General features: G+C 49.7%; 7 protein-coding genes across 7 annotated transcripts; 3 read left to right on the forward strand and 4 right to left on the reverse strand.

The window, feature by feature from the left end:
• Window positions 1-196: 196 nt before the first annotated feature.
• HO133_000110 (uncharacterized protein) lies at window positions 197-1,815 on the reverse strand (the record flags this gene model as incomplete). The annotated part of the gene is made up of 2 exons (XM_037291050.1): window positions 197-1,319; window positions 1,382-1,815. The coding sequence occupies 2 exons, from the start codon at window positions 1,813-1,815 to the stop codon at window positions 197-199; spliced, it is 1,557 nt and encodes a 518-aa protein (XP_037152485.1).
• Window positions 1,816-2,733: 918 nt separating this feature from the next.
• HO133_000111 (uncharacterized protein) lies at window positions 2,734-3,627 on the forward strand (the record flags this gene model as incomplete). The annotated part of the gene is made up of 1 exon (XM_037291051.1): window positions 2,734-3,627. One exon carries the CDS (start codon window positions 2,734-2,736, stop codon window positions 3,625-3,627), a length of 894 nt encoding a protein of 297 aa, XP_037152486.1.
• Window positions 3,628-4,394: 767 nt separating this feature from the next.
• On the forward strand, window positions 4,395-5,357 carry HO133_000112 (uncharacterized protein; the record flags this gene model as incomplete). The annotated part of the gene is made up of 1 exon (XM_037291052.1): window positions 4,395-5,357. One exon carries the CDS (start codon window positions 4,395-4,397, stop codon window positions 5,355-5,357), a length of 963 nt encoding a protein of 320 aa, XP_037152487.1.
• A 1,249-nt stretch (window positions 5,358-6,606) lies between these two features.
• Window positions 6,607-7,407, reverse strand: HO133_000113 (uncharacterized protein; the record flags this gene model as incomplete). The annotated part of the gene is made up of 2 exons (XM_037291053.1): window positions 6,607-6,844; window positions 6,917-7,407. 2 exons carry the CDS (start codon window positions 7,405-7,407, stop codon window positions 6,607-6,609), a joined length of 729 nt encoding a protein of 242 aa, XP_037152488.1.
• A 2,134-nt stretch (window positions 7,408-9,541) lies between these two features.
• Window positions 9,542-10,261, reverse strand: HO133_000114 (uncharacterized protein; the record flags this gene model as incomplete). Its single annotated transcript, XM_037291054.1, has 3 exons — window positions 9,542-9,772; window positions 9,837-9,961; window positions 10,096-10,261. 3 exons carry the CDS (start codon window positions 10,259-10,261, stop codon window positions 9,542-9,544), a joined length of 522 nt encoding a protein of 173 aa, XP_037152489.1.
• A 1,310-nt stretch (window positions 10,262-11,571) lies between these two features.
• Window positions 11,572-14,081, forward strand: HO133_000115 (uncharacterized protein; the record flags this gene model as incomplete). The annotated part of the gene is made up of 6 exons (XM_037291055.1): window positions 11,572-11,702; window positions 11,758-12,118; window positions 12,171-12,372; window positions 12,419-12,450; window positions 12,502-13,923; window positions 13,983-14,081. The coding sequence occupies 6 exons, from the start codon at window positions 11,572-11,574 to the stop codon at window positions 14,079-14,081; spliced, it is 2,247 nt and encodes a 748-aa protein (XP_037152490.1).
• An 859-nt stretch (window positions 14,082-14,940) lies between these two features.
• On the reverse strand, window positions 14,941-15,480 carry HO133_000116 (uncharacterized protein; the record flags this gene model as incomplete). The annotated part of the gene is made up of 3 exons (XM_037291056.1): window positions 14,941-15,265; window positions 15,320-15,344; window positions 15,408-15,480. The coding sequence occupies 3 exons, from the start codon at window positions 15,478-15,480 to the stop codon at window positions 14,941-14,943; spliced, it is 423 nt and encodes a 140-aa protein (XP_037152491.1).
• Window positions 15,481-15,874: the final 394 nt, after the last annotated feature.

Consider the following 15,874-nt stretch of genomic DNA (forward strand, 5'->3'; position numbering starts at 1 on the left):
AAGCTCCGGGATTCTCCCATAATCGTCCGGAGCTGCTGAAATGATTATTTAAGTATCTCTAGGCTCTCTTGATGTGATGGGAACAGAGCCTGAACCATGCTCGAAGGCGGTGCTAGGAAACTCATATTTTCGGATGCTTGCAGATGAGTCGCTGCGTGTACTAAGGTAGTAAGATCTGTTTACTTGCAAGATCGATTTACTCGGCTGATGAGTGAAAGTCTTCGGAGTAAATACTGGAACTGTCGTCTCCGCTGTTATTCTCTAATTTCGGTGGTGGCTGGTCGGCGGACGCGAAGCTGCCGCTACCCGGTGGGGAAAGCAACTTGTCCAGCTCTGATAGCGAGTGGCCAGCTTGGATACAATGCTCCCTGGAGAGCTTGATAGCGTTTCGTAGCTCTATCAGCCGATCCCTTAAACTGATCATAGATGGTTGTGCGGAAGCTGAAGTACCATCGTCTACGTAAGGTATTTCTTTGACCTTTCCAGTTGCCGACATCTGAATGCTTGGTCTTTTATCGAGTAGATGTATGTGATCTTCACAAAGAGTAGTGACTTGCCAGAGTGATACATACTCCACCACCTCAGGAGGGTATATGCTCGCTAAAGACTGCCGTAGTATACGGTGAATGGCACCGTGATCAACCTCATTCTCTGAGCTCTCAGGCTGGCGAGTCTGAGAAGTTTTGGCAAACTCTGCATATAAGAAGCTACTTTTATTCCCCTCTTCCGAGGGATTTTTCATATACTGATTGTTAGTATCGTCGGGTTCATCCAAAAACGAGCGATATTCCGCGGAAGGTATGTGGTAATCAGGTTGAATACCATACTCTACAGACGTTTCCCTTTTCCCTTTTGATTGGCTACTGGAAGAAGAATGTTTTCGACTTCCAGTCGAGGAAGTTCGTCGTGGAGCGTGTGCCGTGGCTGAGTCTCTGGCAATGGAGATCTCACCACTAAGTTCGGGCGATGGCCCAGAATTTAACAAATTTGGACCACGATTTCCTCCTTCTTCGACGGCGGAAGATCGATTTTCAGTACAACTGGAGCCTCGCCTTGTATGATTATTGCCAGTCTCAACCTCTGACAGGCTCGCAACACTGGTGCTGGTGATCATGGCTTCGAGCCTTGTCAGCTCCGTGCGGATACTGTCCATGCTTCTAATGCTGTGTGCAGAGCTATGCATACTAGTCATCGAATAATGCTCGATCCGTCTGAGCGCTTCTACATGAGCACCATGAATAGACAGCGAGGTTGAAAGAGCTTCATCGAATCGGCCGCCAATCTGATGAACCTGGTTAGATGTATCGATGTCTATAGTCCTGAATTTACTGTCAATACTCAAAGACCTATGCGGACCTGAGAGAGCGAGCAACTTGCGCACCTCCCAAAGACAGCAAGACTGAGACATAGAGTCTGCCTGTGCCTCCCAATCTCCTCCCTTATCGTCTGGATAGCAGTATTATTCACAGCCAACCGGAACTTCCTCAACCAAGCCTTCCCTCCGCTATCGGAGCCAGGGCGCAGCAGCCTCGCGGTCGCCAACCAGATCTGCACATCTTTGGCGCAATCCTCAAGCTTGATGTCCAGAGAAGCGAAGTTTTGACCCCTTCGCCGCGCCTGTGCCCGTTCAAGCACATCGCCGATGTTTTCTAGTACTTGAATTAGCGAGTTGATGTCGTTCAAAAGACGACTGATAGTCTTGGACGCTGATGATATATCGGAGAAAAATTCGCTAAACTTGATTAGGCCGTCGATGCTTTGCCCGACCACTGTGATGATGCCTGCGATGCTGGCTGCGGCGGCGACGGCCTCCATGGTGGGATTCTCATTCCATCTGCCGGATCGAAGAGCGCTTCGCGACAGTCCAGATTTTTAAATAAAGAAGAACGATGCATGTTGGACGAGGCTCTATGTATGACGAGGCACGGACGAATTGACGTCGCTTTGCAGGCACAGCCTCACAGCCTCATCCAATAGACGCCGCCAAGAGACTAAAGATGCACACCTGCCATAAAAGGTTAGATCAGGAGAAAAGTGTGGCGCGGGTACAAGTGCATCGACTCTTCATAACACGCGCACCGCAGAGTGAATGAATGATGCCTCACCACAGCTCGGCGAGAGCAGGATAGCCAGGGTTATTGAACCACGGCCATCAGTGGAAGAAGTCAATCTCCATATCTACTATGGGTAGTGGGTACGTTGGACGGTGGTTAGCCGATGGATATACTGACACGGTCACTGTTTGATCAGGAGTCCCTTTTTCAATTCCACCTCACTGTCAGGATGACCTTGATGGCTATGCTAAACCTGCCTCTTTTCAACGAGAACTATGAATGTTCTCAAGAGGAGGTTACATGAACGGATATCTAATCTTCATACTGTCGCCTCGGTCATCCCTGGCCAGGACCCGAAACGGATACAAAGTACTTTTCTCTGCATGTTGCCGTCCCGAAGATGTGCCGCGAGTCTCCTACTTCTTTGTTCGCAAGAAACGTGTGACCTTTTCTTTTTCTCTATCCTGCACACCCGTTCACTCTTGAAAAGCTTTCTGACTTGACTACATCCTTACTCCGTGCATCAACTCAAGGCAATGCGCCCTCGTGAGACGACCCTGCCACAACACTCCGACCAAATCTCGTCACCCACAGACCTCAACGTGATCGGCACCGTCAGGAACGTTTCAGTCTTCATCAGCGGGACGTACTCCACTCTGGCCTCGGATCCATCATCAACATGGCTTACAGCAGCTCTTTCCAACCCTTGGCCTCTACAAACCCACAAGAATTCACGACAGAGACTTCTGTTACAAGCTTGATCAGCGGGCTACAATCTCAATACGACACGAGCTCTTCCACTCTATCCACGTCGTCTACGCATGCTGTGACCTCCGGAAGTAGAGCCGTCCTCAGCAGTGTTGGCGAGCTGCCCAAGTCGTGCGGCTTCCTTACTCTTGCCGGGGAGTTACGTAACATCATTTACGGCTATCTTATCACGTCTGGCCAGATCGAGATACTCCGGGTTTCTCGGCAGTTGCACGACGAGGCGAATGGCCTTCTCTACAAACAAGGGATTTGTCGACTACGTTTCGAGCTTGCCAGCATTAAACACCAACCCAAATCTCTAAGCCAAATAAGGATACCTTCGAACAACAAAATACAGAACTTCAATCTCCTCATCTCCCCTTTAACCACCTGGCGTCCCCTAGCCAATCGTGGCTTCGTACATTCTGTCCAAGGTTCCGGTGACTGCCACATTATTCTAGTCTGGGAAGACTCATGGTCATTCGCTCTCGACAGGTCAATTGCTCACTTCAATTTCATTGAGTTCCTCAGCACTTTCAAGCTTCTCACATTGAGGATCCACTTCTCCCACACCCTTCACCCCATGGATAGACGGAATAGAACTGTGGTGGAGCGTCGTCACACGCAGATCCTTCAATCTGTCGCAGCCTCGCTGCCGTCAGCTCTTGGGTCTCCTGAGTGGAAAACAGAAACCTGTCCCAGTGCTTGCTACCAAACGTCTACGTGCGCCAGGGCACAACCTTCTATGAACCCATTCCCCAACGCTCAGTACCTTGAGTTCCATCCACGCAAGGGACGAGAGATTGCCGGCGGAGTCCACCATTAGTGTGTCAGGCAGGAGTGCGAGAAGGAACGATTCTGCGATCAGATGTTGGATGCTTTGAGTTTACTGCTAAGCTCCGGTTGTCGAAAATCGGTGCGTAGACGGGCGAACGAGAGAGGAGCCATTATCGGTAGGGAAGTGCGAGGAAGCTGTCCAGGTACCCTGTAGAATACTATGCATTAGCCAGCGCCCAAAACCATGTCGCCTGGCAAATCAATTCCGGGATGCTATCATGCCACACTAGCGAATGAATAGCAAAGTACCAATCTGTGTTGACATTGAGAAATGAGACACCACAAGAATCTCTACCTTGTTTTTTTAACGTAGAGCAAGACCATCTTTGAACTCGGGATTGCATCTCGTTAACACCTTGCGCTATGCATCAGTTCGTGACCAAGTTCATCTGGATTTGAGCTTCTCTGTGGAGGAATGTGACCGCGTTTCAAGGCAACCCAACTCAGGGTCGTCGCTTGCCCTTTGCATTCCCACCACTGCGCTCGCTCTCCTCTTTAACCAAGACAACGCAGTCAGTATCAGTCAAGCAATCAACAGCCAAGCTGTCTGTGGTGCTTGCACCAATATTTGTCAAATCCTATTGCCGACCTCAACTTGTTGGAATATGCTCCCAGCCTTGTGGTAGGGCTAGATAACTACCATTTAGGTACTTGTAGTAAGCTTTAAACCCATGCTTCTTCTTCTAATAACAAACAACTTCACACCATATTCCAATACAACTCCATTTGAGACCATCCTTCTCACTTCATCTTCCAATGGCTTCATCAGTCATTCCAGAACTCGCCAAGCTTGACATCATCAAGCAGGACACAGAATCCGCCTCTCACAAAGTCTTCCAAGAACTCGCGATCAAGTCAGCGCAACCTCACGCGGACCGTACTTTCTTGACCGACAGAGCTGTGATCGGCATGGAGCCCATGGAAAATATGCCACACACCGCTCACCTCCTGAATTCCGAACATCTTGCCATGGCATTCACGGAGCTCTCTGCGGCTATGGATGACCCTTTTGACGTCTTCCCCCTTCCGTCCTACACGTACGATCCCTCGAAGCCATGCTACCTCTACACCATACCTCGCGAGCTCCGCGACATGGTTTACGACGACGTCATCTCATCTGGCAACCTCAAGATACTTCGAACCTCGAGGAAATTACACGAAGAAGGCATCAACTTCCTTTACAAACGTCGCGTCTGTCATCTCATCGAGGATTTCACGAAGTACAGACCCGCAATCAATCTCCAGGAGCCTATTGCTGCCTTGATTCAGAACGTCGATATTGAGATAGTTATGGGATCCTCAATGAATGGTCGATGTTGGGGAGACACCACTGATCCAATTCTCAAATTCGGTGGCTCCACTGTCCTGCGACAGACGTGCCGATTGGTGTTTCTCTGTACGGAATACTACCATCCTTTCAACACCAAGCCACGTCTTGAGAAGATCTTGGGCCAGCTCCGTACACTCAACGGATTTTTACGGGTCATCTTGGAATTTCATTATAAAGGTCCGATGCTTGTTGGAGAACAGCAACCCTTACATTGCCGGCAAAAGGCTATTTCTATCTTGAGAGCCGACAAACACTTGGAAAAGAACTTGGGTCCAAGTACCTGGCGTGAAGACGTTGACCCTACCCGCCAGTACTTGGAATTTCATCCGCGTGCCCACCTGGAAGCCAACCAAGGGGGCGTTGTCGCTAACGACCCAGTGCCGCAATGATCGATAGGCGAAGTATTCAAAGCGAGCGGGGATCGCTCTCTCATGCAATGGTAGTAAACCTACAAGGAAGGAAAACAGGGAAAAAACTCGGCAAGAGCGATGGAGGTGTTGGTTGGTTCACCTGCTCCTGGAGCTACGAAGCGGTGGATGACAACAATGACCGGTGCCAACCTTACATATTCAAGTCATAAATCCGTGATTGAGTACATGTTCAGTGTTGGATCATGGGTTTCTAGATTAGAGATGTCCCAACGAGTATTGAGTATAATTACCACCCATCATCAATCGCGTACTGAATCTGCACCGCAGCCGAGTAGTAGATTTTTCTAGAGATCCTACCTTCCATACTTCACTGATGAGTCCGCCATTCGAAAGAAAAATCTTTTAGATTTAGGATAGTGTACAAATCCACAAGACAAGAAACTACTTCTCCCTGCAGACTTGCAAACATTAAGAAGGAAAGCCTGTCGAAGCTGACAGCCGCTGAGTGACATCCTCCATGGCGTCGTCCACCACAGAGATCGATGCGATGCCTCTTCCCGCCCAGCATCTGGGCCATCATCGACACTTTCGAACTTTTCTCACTCTTCGAATCGGACTCCTCGTAGCCTACCACATCTCACACCCCACCTTCGGTATCCTACCTCGCGAGACCGGATGTATGCCAAGGACCCACGATGGAATGTAAGGTTATCAGCGAACCGGTGACGCAATGCAGTTTGTTACCTGAGAAATTCGAAAGGTCGGAGATGGTCTAGTATTCTTACAAAAGCGATTGCTCAGGTCTCTATCGCGGCAGCGACTTTGCAGGCGAAATCCTAGAATCGCTGCCACTGTCAGATGCAGTAGTGTGGGGAATGTTACACTTGAAGATAAGGAGTATCTGAAATCTTGTTCTCTTTCGTATATTATCATTTTTGTGCGCCGTTGCTCGGCGTCTTTGAAGTCCCAGATGTAAGCGTACACGGGCTTGTCACTCCGATCTCGCTGAGGTCGGATGATAGAACTTAGGCGGTAGATTGCAGAACCTCTCAGGAACTTGCGTGGATCCCTGGGGTTTTGGTGAAGTGGACTATTCTGCCTCAAATACCCTGAAGTATCCATCAGCTGCCTGTAGATGCAAATTTATATCCACTTGAGCGCAAACCCATACGCTATCCACAACTTTCAAAAAAGCACAACATGGGCTCTCGGCCGATCCATCGTCCAGCTATCAATTCCCTACCTATGCGCAGCACTGTCCGGCCGTTTATATGACTTTGCCCACCCTTTGCCCCGACTCGAGCTCCAACTCTTTCTGATGCTTATTCCTCACACTCTGCAATGCCCAGAAATTGTAGAGAAAGTACAAGAGGGCCGTGACCACGGTACACGACGCGGTAGCGCCTACCGTGATCTTGGCCGTGATCGAGAACCTACCGCCCTGCTGCGAGTAGACGTTGATGAGCGTCGAGATCAGCCCAGCGGTCGAATTGAGGAGCCCGACCCTATCGTCACAACGTTAGCTCAGTGAGTCTGTCTCGAGAAAGCGTATTTCAAAGGAAAGACGAGGCACTTACAAAAAGATCTTATTGATCAACCAAACATAATTCCTCCTCCACCGCCACCAAAGCCACACCATGCCCGCCCCACCGACGAGACAGCAGAAACCGGCGACCCAGATCAGAGAAGCGTGCTTGACCGTATCCAGCACCGCATGGTCCACCCTGCTATCCTTGGCGTCCTTCTGCAGCCTCTTGTTATCCTCGACGCTGACGAAGGTGCCCGGGACGACGATGAAGCCGGCGAGGAGGATCCAGGTGCTGAACGAGGCGAACAGGTTGTGGGAGCGGGGTATGGTATCTAGACCCAAGAGCATGTCGACGTAGCGGGTTTGCGCGGACGGTTGGGTCGTGTATTCGGGTCTCACGGGGGCTTTGGAAGGTGGTTGCCGTGCAGATTTGGGCCTTGGTACAGGCTTGGGGGCAGCTGAGGGGATCTCGAGGTGCGAAACTCTCGGCGTGGGCTTGCAAGAGGTCGGGACAGAGGGCGGAAGCTTACAATGGCTCATGATGGTGGAATTTGTCTTGGAACCCTCTTTCAAATACACCGAGGTGCGTGGACTCGCTAGGCGCGGTGTATCGCCCAGAAACATCTGTACATCGCAACTTTGATTGGAGACCGGGCGATCAGATGGAGGCTTTGGCACGTCCAGCTTCAGGCATGAACTGTCGTGCGCGAAATTCAAGTGGCTGATTATGGTTGAGAATGTTTTGGAAGGGTCGCTAGGGGAGTGCATGGGGGAGAGCTGGGCGGGTTCGTTGACCGGCAACGAAGGCGCTGGACGAGGTAGGATGAAGGACGACATGATACTCTAGCGTTGCTCCACCAGAGGGCGCAGTGAGTCAAAAATCTCAGGCGACCGATCAAGGGTTTATCAGGGGGATACCGTTCGTCTTTCTTTGTTATTAGGGGAACAAGAGGGCTGATGTTGGCGACATGTCAAAACCTGTTCGCTTTGTCCGTGCAACCAAGACCTTTGACTGCCTAAAAAGGGGCCTTGTCTGCTTCTTTGAGGTTGAAAGGAGGGGCCTTGAATAGTGCTTGTCTTGCGACGAGCATGGCCTCTTTCAGTGGTTGATATTGCTAATCACACCGAGTCGCCCTTGAATCAAATACCGCGTTGTCTACCTTGAACAATGGCCTCGGTGAATCGTGCGATAATAAAAGAGGCACCAACTGTGGGCAACCTACTCGAAGAACCTGTATGGTGAAAAGACGTCCCTTAAATCTTCCAACGAAGACTACAGTAAAGGTATCTTGTATGTAGGGTTCCAGATAGTCGGATGAGAGGGTCAGTGAACTGTTAGCATAACTTGGGGCTGGAATTAGGTTGAGAAGTTAACAGCGAAGTGGCAGTCTGGAACACAATCCGCAGGCACATATTTCGCCAGCATCGCATGTTTGGCTTCACCATTCGGCGCCAATTCAATCCCTCTACTTTTCAACTGCAGCCGAAGAACTTACAACAACTTGGATTCAACGACGTCGTTCATGCTCTTCGTACAGATTCGAGATGCTCACAGTTCTCCACGAGTGACTCGACCGGCATAACCTGCATAGAACACCGTGTCCATGAGTGATGCGAATGATTTACAACGCATAACGACCTTATAACGGAAGTGGTAGAGTCTTTGAGCAAGGTCAAAATAGGCCCTGCAGATGCGGCTATGGCAGTGCAATCAATTTACAAAGCTTTGGTCTAAGCAGAATGCAGGAGTCTTGTAAGGCATACCAAATCTTGTCTGCTGACTCATTGCTGGTGAATTTATCAGATTTGCAACGAGGCCGCGGGCAGCGGTTAGATTCCCCTGAGTGGAACTGCCCGACGATGATCGCCATTGTAATGCTCAGTTTAGGTGTTAGTACTTCGCTCTCGGCCCGAGAAATGACTTGTGAGCTGTCCGGCGTATCAAAGAGATTATACTCGCCGGCACAAATCTTTCTGTATCCAGGTTCGTTATCGAATTGGGCCGTGATGATGGCCTCTAGCTTCTGCGAAAGAAAACATGAGTAATGTGTCAGCATATTAGAGGAAAGAGATCTACTGCCCCCCAGTTATATTCGGGAAGAATTGGGATGACCCGTCCCATTGCATCCTCGAATCTTATCGGTTCCTGACCATTTGTAACGCAGCTCTGGAGAAGGACTGGACATTTGTAGATTGACGATGAAGCTCATGATTTGCACGTTCGACTGCCAGACCTTGCTGGCAAGATCTACCAGGGTTTTCAATTGTGGAGCCATGTCCCTGTGAGTGAAGCCAAGCCGTGCAACAGAGCCTTATATCATCAAGGACCTACCCAATAATAAGGCCGGACAATCTACTCAAAATGGGTTTGTTGTCCCGAGACAGCGACGTATTTGCTTGTAGGTCATGTCGCATACAGACTAGTTCCACATGAGACTTTTCGAGTCTTGTTTCCAGATCGTCATGATCTTTCTAGTTCTGCTCTGCTACAAAGGACGCCGATTTTCTGTAACAGCATGTCAGTACGGCGGGTTTGAGGCCTCGATCAGCTACTCATAAGCCTTGCGTGATCAGTCTCATATTCAAGCTTCCCACATGTGCTACATGTAGGCTCTGAGTTTCGTGACTTCCTCTTCCATGCAAAAGCCCCGTCTCAGCTTTTTGCCCCACGTCTTCACCCTGTCCATGTTTGACACATGCCCTGCGGAGGCCGTCCCGTCATATTCTCTACGACATCATTCATCCTATCCTCCGTTCCATTTGCACTCGAGACTTCGAGGGAGGTCATGAACCTCGCGAACTGTTCCGGCATGTGCATGCTCATGAATTTGTGTACCCTCTCTTGCTCAGAGCGCTTGACATGCACGACTTTGCGTCCCAACCCGCTGCTGATTTTGGCCGCAATCTGCATGGACATTGTCAGAGTTTGCGATAACGTCACTTAATGAGCCAAAAGGTTGGGAATATACCTCATCGTAGGTCAATAGCTCAGGACTGGGGATCCTATAGTCGGTATTGTGCGGGTTCGTATCTGTGAGCGCATGGAAGGCGACAGTCGCAATATCCGTGGCGCTGACGAATGGAACCTTGCCATCTTCCTAAGCGGTGTAGATCTTACTCTCATTTTTAATGGTGATCCGATGCGAAAATTTCGAGAAACTCTCTACAAGGCCGTTGATAAATATGATACATTTCCTTCAGGTGTGGAGCGTCAAGGAAGAAATGTACCTGTGAACCATGCAGCTAGGAGCACAGTATGATCAACGCCGACGTCCTCCAGGTGCTGCCACACTTGCCCCGTGTAATACCTATCCTTCGTCAGTGAGCTACCAGACGGGAGAACGAATCGCTTTACACCATGCTTCTCGACTGCAAGATCGAGGAAAGCGTTCATTGAAGGTGCAGTATCCTGCAACCCAGGAGCAATGAGAGAGACAACGGAATGCTCGCACCATTAGGAAATACGTGCTGGAATGGATTCTCGTGACTTGAGCAGTCAAGCCAGTCATACTTTGTCGCCGGCATTGCGGCCGGAGCTGCGGCCTCAGCTCTACGGGAGGCTAAGAGAAAGGGAATCTTCGCATCCTGCAAGCGCGCAACGTGTTTGGAAGTCTTGCACGTGCCGCCCGTCAGAAGTATTACCATAGATTGAATATTGAAGACTGGGAGCTTTGGATGTGGCTAACAACTCCGTGCCGGGATATTGAGGATTGCTGTAGCTGGCTTTTTTGTAGACAGCGAAGCGGAGCAAGGGGGTGGGAGCTTTCGATCTAACCATATCCAGGCTTTAACTCTGTACGTTCCAAATATCCCTTGCGTGGCAATAATCGGAGATTGGGTCTCAAGGCGCAGAGAGCCAAGGCCATCATAGCTGATCAAACAGGTGTAGACAAGTATCATCCCAGAAGCATACAGCATCTACAGGTATTACCGCTTCTTTTACCAGTGATCACAAGCTTTCTCGCGCATTCAGCCTTTCTCCGTGCCTACGTGCGGCTGCCTCGGTCTCCTCTCGGTCTCCTCGATCTCAACCTCGTAGGCGTGTCTGAGTAGCGTTCCACCAAGGCTGCTGGTTGCAAGTGAAGGTCTAGCTCTTTGTGGTGAGACGGAGCAGACACTACCATCCTTCCCATGAGCCACTGGTGACCTCTCGGACTGAGAAAAGCATGCAGTGGACCGGGTCTGCTCGTACTGAGCGATTAGACTCTAGATTACTGGTCCTGGTTCCTGATGGTAATCCTTCACTCTACCATTGTTGAAGGCTCACTTTGAAAGAAGCTGCGACTATGTTGCAGCTGCGCTCCCGCCGTCTATGTTGTAATCGTACAATCTGTCGAGCTACTGTGGGGTCTCGAGAGGTCTATTCTGCATTGGCGCTAGACAAGTGCATTTTATCCCTGTCTCCTCTACTTCAGCTTTGTGTGCTCCAACGACCTACGTACTTATACTTCACCACCTACACAATGCAATAGAAAACCATGATATACCCTAGTGACATCTCAATGCTGCAACTGATAGAGGGTACGAGACTTGAGATGGTGTGCAATTTCACTGGCAACGCATTATCATACCTCAGGTGAAGAGAAAAGCGCCCTTCCGGTTAAGCAGGTCAACTCTCTTGTGGTTTCTCATATCGTATTAAGAGACCATAGCGGTATAAGTCAATCTTGAATATTACAAGAGCTTCCGCAGCTACGACGCGATATGTCTGGACTGTCTTCACATCAGAATGTTTTCCGAGTCGCAAAGCGTGATGCTACGAACAATGGCACACAGTCTCATGTAGCGAAACGAAATCGTCAGTCGGTATCATGCTTACCTTGTAGGACTCGAAAGTTTGTCTTCCTTAGCACTCCGACTTTCGTGATCGGTCGCTTACCGTCCTTACAGGCTGAAGTGTGACCGACAGATCCCTTGCGTGTCATGCTCGAAGAGAGGTGATGAGACTTCGTGCGCATATTCCAATGGCGCCACAAATGGGCGCGATAGACGTGGAGGGGAAGCTCGAGATTCCGAAGCACAGCTCCGCTTACAGAAGCTAGAGGAGATGGTCACTAGTCTCATGCGAACGACCAATGAGGATTCGGAGATTCTTCGCAACGAGATGTCCCCTCAGGCTGTGATAGCCGACCAGCGCTTCAACAATCTCCCGCCTCCTACCTCGGATTCGTCTCCGGAAGCACAGTTGAACATGAACGGTCCAGAGAGAAGCTATGTCAACGCCACCCATTGGACAGCGATACTAGAGAATGTCGGTGCTCACGCCGGGAAAAAGCTCTGGATACATAGTTGACTAAGCCTAGATTCGAGACATACAAGGCGTTCTTGAGCAGCATCCGGGTGATACGGGAGAAATACAACCACCCGTTTCTTCCAATGGTCCTGACATTGTACTTGACACAAACCAATCAATGACGCTTACGGACGCTTGCAATTCCCTACCACCAAGACCTACATTGAACAAGCTCCTTTCCGTGTACTTCAACTCAATGCACAGTCAGACCCGTAAGCACGCCGCATCAATCCCAGGACCCTCTGCTAACCCATGTAGCGATCCTTCATACGGGGAAGTTTCTCAGAGAGGCACGTAGTATACGAATCGAGATACTATGTCAGAGCACTAATTAAGTCTAGTACGAATCATTTTCCGTCGAACCTTCTTCCGTCTCTTTCCTCTGGATCTCAATGCTCTTTTCGGCACTGTATATCGGTTCCCAAATTCACGAAGAGGGTGATCAAGAGGTTCTTGGTTCTTCGAACAGTCCTGCGAGAGCGACGTTCCTCAAGAGAGCCGGCCAAGCTCTTATTGCTGGCAGATATCAGAAAGCCAAACCATATTCTGTAGAGGCCGTGCTGTTATATGGAGTATGCAAGTATATACAGAAGGAAGAACAAGACAACGATGCCTGGATGATTATGGGAATTAGTACACGCCTTGCTATGAAGATGGGATACCACAGAGATCCTGGCAATCTTGTCAACATTTCCCCATTCGAAGGCGAGATGAGGAGGAGGACTTTCTGCATCCTAGAGGCCTTCGACCTACTGCTCTCTTTCCAGGCTGGGTTACCCACAGTAATCTACGAGGAAGAGTGTGATACCGAGCCACCAGGCAACCTTTTCGATACAGATTTTGACGAGGACTGTAAAGCTCTCCCACCTTCCCGGCCGCCAACTGACTCAACACCAATGTTATACTATCGTTACAAAAGTCGACTAGCGAAGATATTCCGCCGCATTCATCGGCATGCACTTTCATTCAAAATCTCATCGTATGAAGATACAATGAAACTGGATGCTGAGCTTGAGGAGACGCACAAGGATGTGCCTCCCAGTCTTCGAATGAGACCCTTGGCTTTGTCATTCACAGATCAGCCTTATATGATACTGAACAGGCTGTACTCTGACCTGTTGTATCTGAAAAGTATCTGTGTCTTGCATCGAAAGTATCTCAGCCAGGACAGGTCGGACCCATCGTTTGGCTACTCCCGAAGGGTTTGTGGCGACGCAGCTCTGCATATACTGAAACATCAAGCCGAGCTTCATGGAGCATGCCAACCGGGGGGCCTATTTTACGACCACAAATGGATGCTCTCGAGTCTTTCATGCCATGACTTCCTCTTGGCAGCAATGATCACCTGCCTGGACCTCTACGAGTCCCACAAGCAGTCGGCTACTTCATCGGCAAAAGGTATGGAGGCTCAAGTCAAAAAATACGACGCTTTGAAACACTCTCACGGCATCTGGACGTCGCGCAGAGAGTTCTCTCGGGACGCGCGGTATGCTTCAAGCGTTCTCGCTGTCATGCTCTCGAAAGTGCCAAGACCAAGTTTCCCGGGAAAAGCGCCCCAGAAGATTTCGAGTATGACGCAGACCCCAATGAACGGAAACGGACCATTCGGTGCAACAGTGAGCCACCCGGAGAGCTCGCCGTGGAACATGGACGAATTCGATCTTACAGACCAAGAGCTTCTTACCAATAATTACGCTCCACTTGATTTCACTTCTACGAGTACTCTGAACACGGTCTTCAGCGAGTTCGACAACATTGATTGGGTGAGCCGAGAGTCCCTGCTAATCTGCTGATGACGGCCGGCTTACTGACGACCATGCAGGGTCTCGTTGATCAATCTTTAGTTGGTCTCATTGGTGACGATGATGTTCCATTTGATTGGCAGTTACTCGACGCGTCTGAAGCACAAGCTTTGACATGAGCAAGCTCTGTTTGTTAACATCGATTTGTGAAGCATGGACGTCCTCACCCTCCAAGAGAATAGCCACACCCGTCTTTTGAGTTCTGAGCGTTGTTTCTGACTGAATTTCTATTCTGGACTTTGACCTCCGCTGCGGAAAGTTTCAGTGATAGATCTTACATGAGCACAGCTTTTCGGGAGAGAAGGAGGCCCTCCTACATATTCACTATAATAGTACGAAATTTCCAATTTACAGGACAGCACACTCGTATCTCGACTGCCCTCTCCAGTTAGGTCCTAAGCCTTATAGAAGCACAATGATAGGCAAACCAATTAATGGATCCGGTTTATTGCATGTCGGGTGTGACTATCTATGTAGGCAGTACCATTGAAATTTGTTGTGACGCTCGAATAGCCTGGTGCATCGCTACTGAAAGATTCCCTTTCGATAAATTCTAACAGAGGCTAGTCCAGCAATGATGCTTCGGCATCAAGAACCTTGGCAAGTGTTGTCCTGCTATGACTGATTCAATGCGAGAAGTTTATTCTTTTTGACTTCGAGCTTAATACTCGTCCGTGTCGTAAAAAGCGGTGGCATCCATTGTGGTATTCTCATATCTTTACCACATCGTTGGGTTGACGGTTCGAGAAAAAGAAGAGGGTCAAGAGGTTGGAGAAAAAAGTTGGCCCGATTGATGTTTCAGATCTTTGAGAAACATAGACATCAAGGTGGCATATCATGTAACTGAGCCTGCCCAGTGCATCATTCGCGGCTTTTCTCCAACTCATGATCATTTGGGAGAAAGGCATGGTTTCCAATGTCTTTTCTACTACCTCATTGTTGACAGCTATCTCGATGACAGGCCGGAAGACCTTGGAATCACTCCTGGGGGTCGAATTTGGTATCGCTGCTGAAAGCCTCCCACTCATCACAGATTTCCATCTTCTTCGAGCAACTACCACGGATTTTTTCGACCGCGTCCGCACCGACGGGAAATCTAGTAGGTATGGACTTGCCTGCGGTCCTGCCTTCTGACCGTACCATATCCACGATGCGATCCGCCGCCTTCCTCGGATCGCCTTGTTGGGTACTATACAACGCACTGACTCCAGCCTGGTATAGCTTGTTGAATTCTGCATAATCCGGGATGCTAGGATGGCCGAACTTGATGTTGGAGGGGCGAAGATGTTGGTCCGATAATAGCCTGGTACAATGAGGCAGCACTGGATACCGAACGGGGAAATCTCTTCTCGGAGACAATCTACCATGCCTAGTAGGTTTGACTGTATCAGCAAGCTAGATTCGAGGTGAAAATAGCACCGAGGGCGGCTGGCGAGGAGACGTACTTTCGAGAGCACCTTTGGTGGCGGAGTAGGCACCTGCCCCAACGGCACCAGTATAGGCTCGAATCGAGCTCATGAACAAGATGATGCCTTTGCGTTTCTCTCGAAAACGAGGCAGGAGGGACCGAGTGAGATTAATAGGCCTGAAGAGGTTCGTTTCGAATGCCTTCCGCAGTCTGGTGGTGCTATGCGAGAGCGAGCATTGGTCAGCGTAAAAACCAAGCGTTGGTCTGTCAAGGAGTGGGAAGGGTGTACTCGAGCTCTTCAACGAGGGCGGCTTCAACGTATCCTGCGTTGTTGACGAGCACGTCAATTCCAAGGCCTAGGATCGCAGCACCTGCATCTTTGAGATGTTGAAGTCGTTCGCGGCCTCATCTGGCTGTGGCTATCACATGATCCCCTTCTGCTAAGATGCTGTGGACGAATTGCTCCCCAAAGCCTAACGAGGTGCCGGTGACAAGCCAAATGAG

This window comes from Letharia lupina (assembly GCF_014066315.1).
Source record: "Letharia lupina isolate WasteWater1 chromosome Unknown contig_10, whole genome shotgun sequence".
Lineage (NCBI taxonomy): Eukaryota > Fungi > Ascomycota > Lecanoromycetes > Lecanorales > Parmeliaceae > Letharia > Letharia lupina.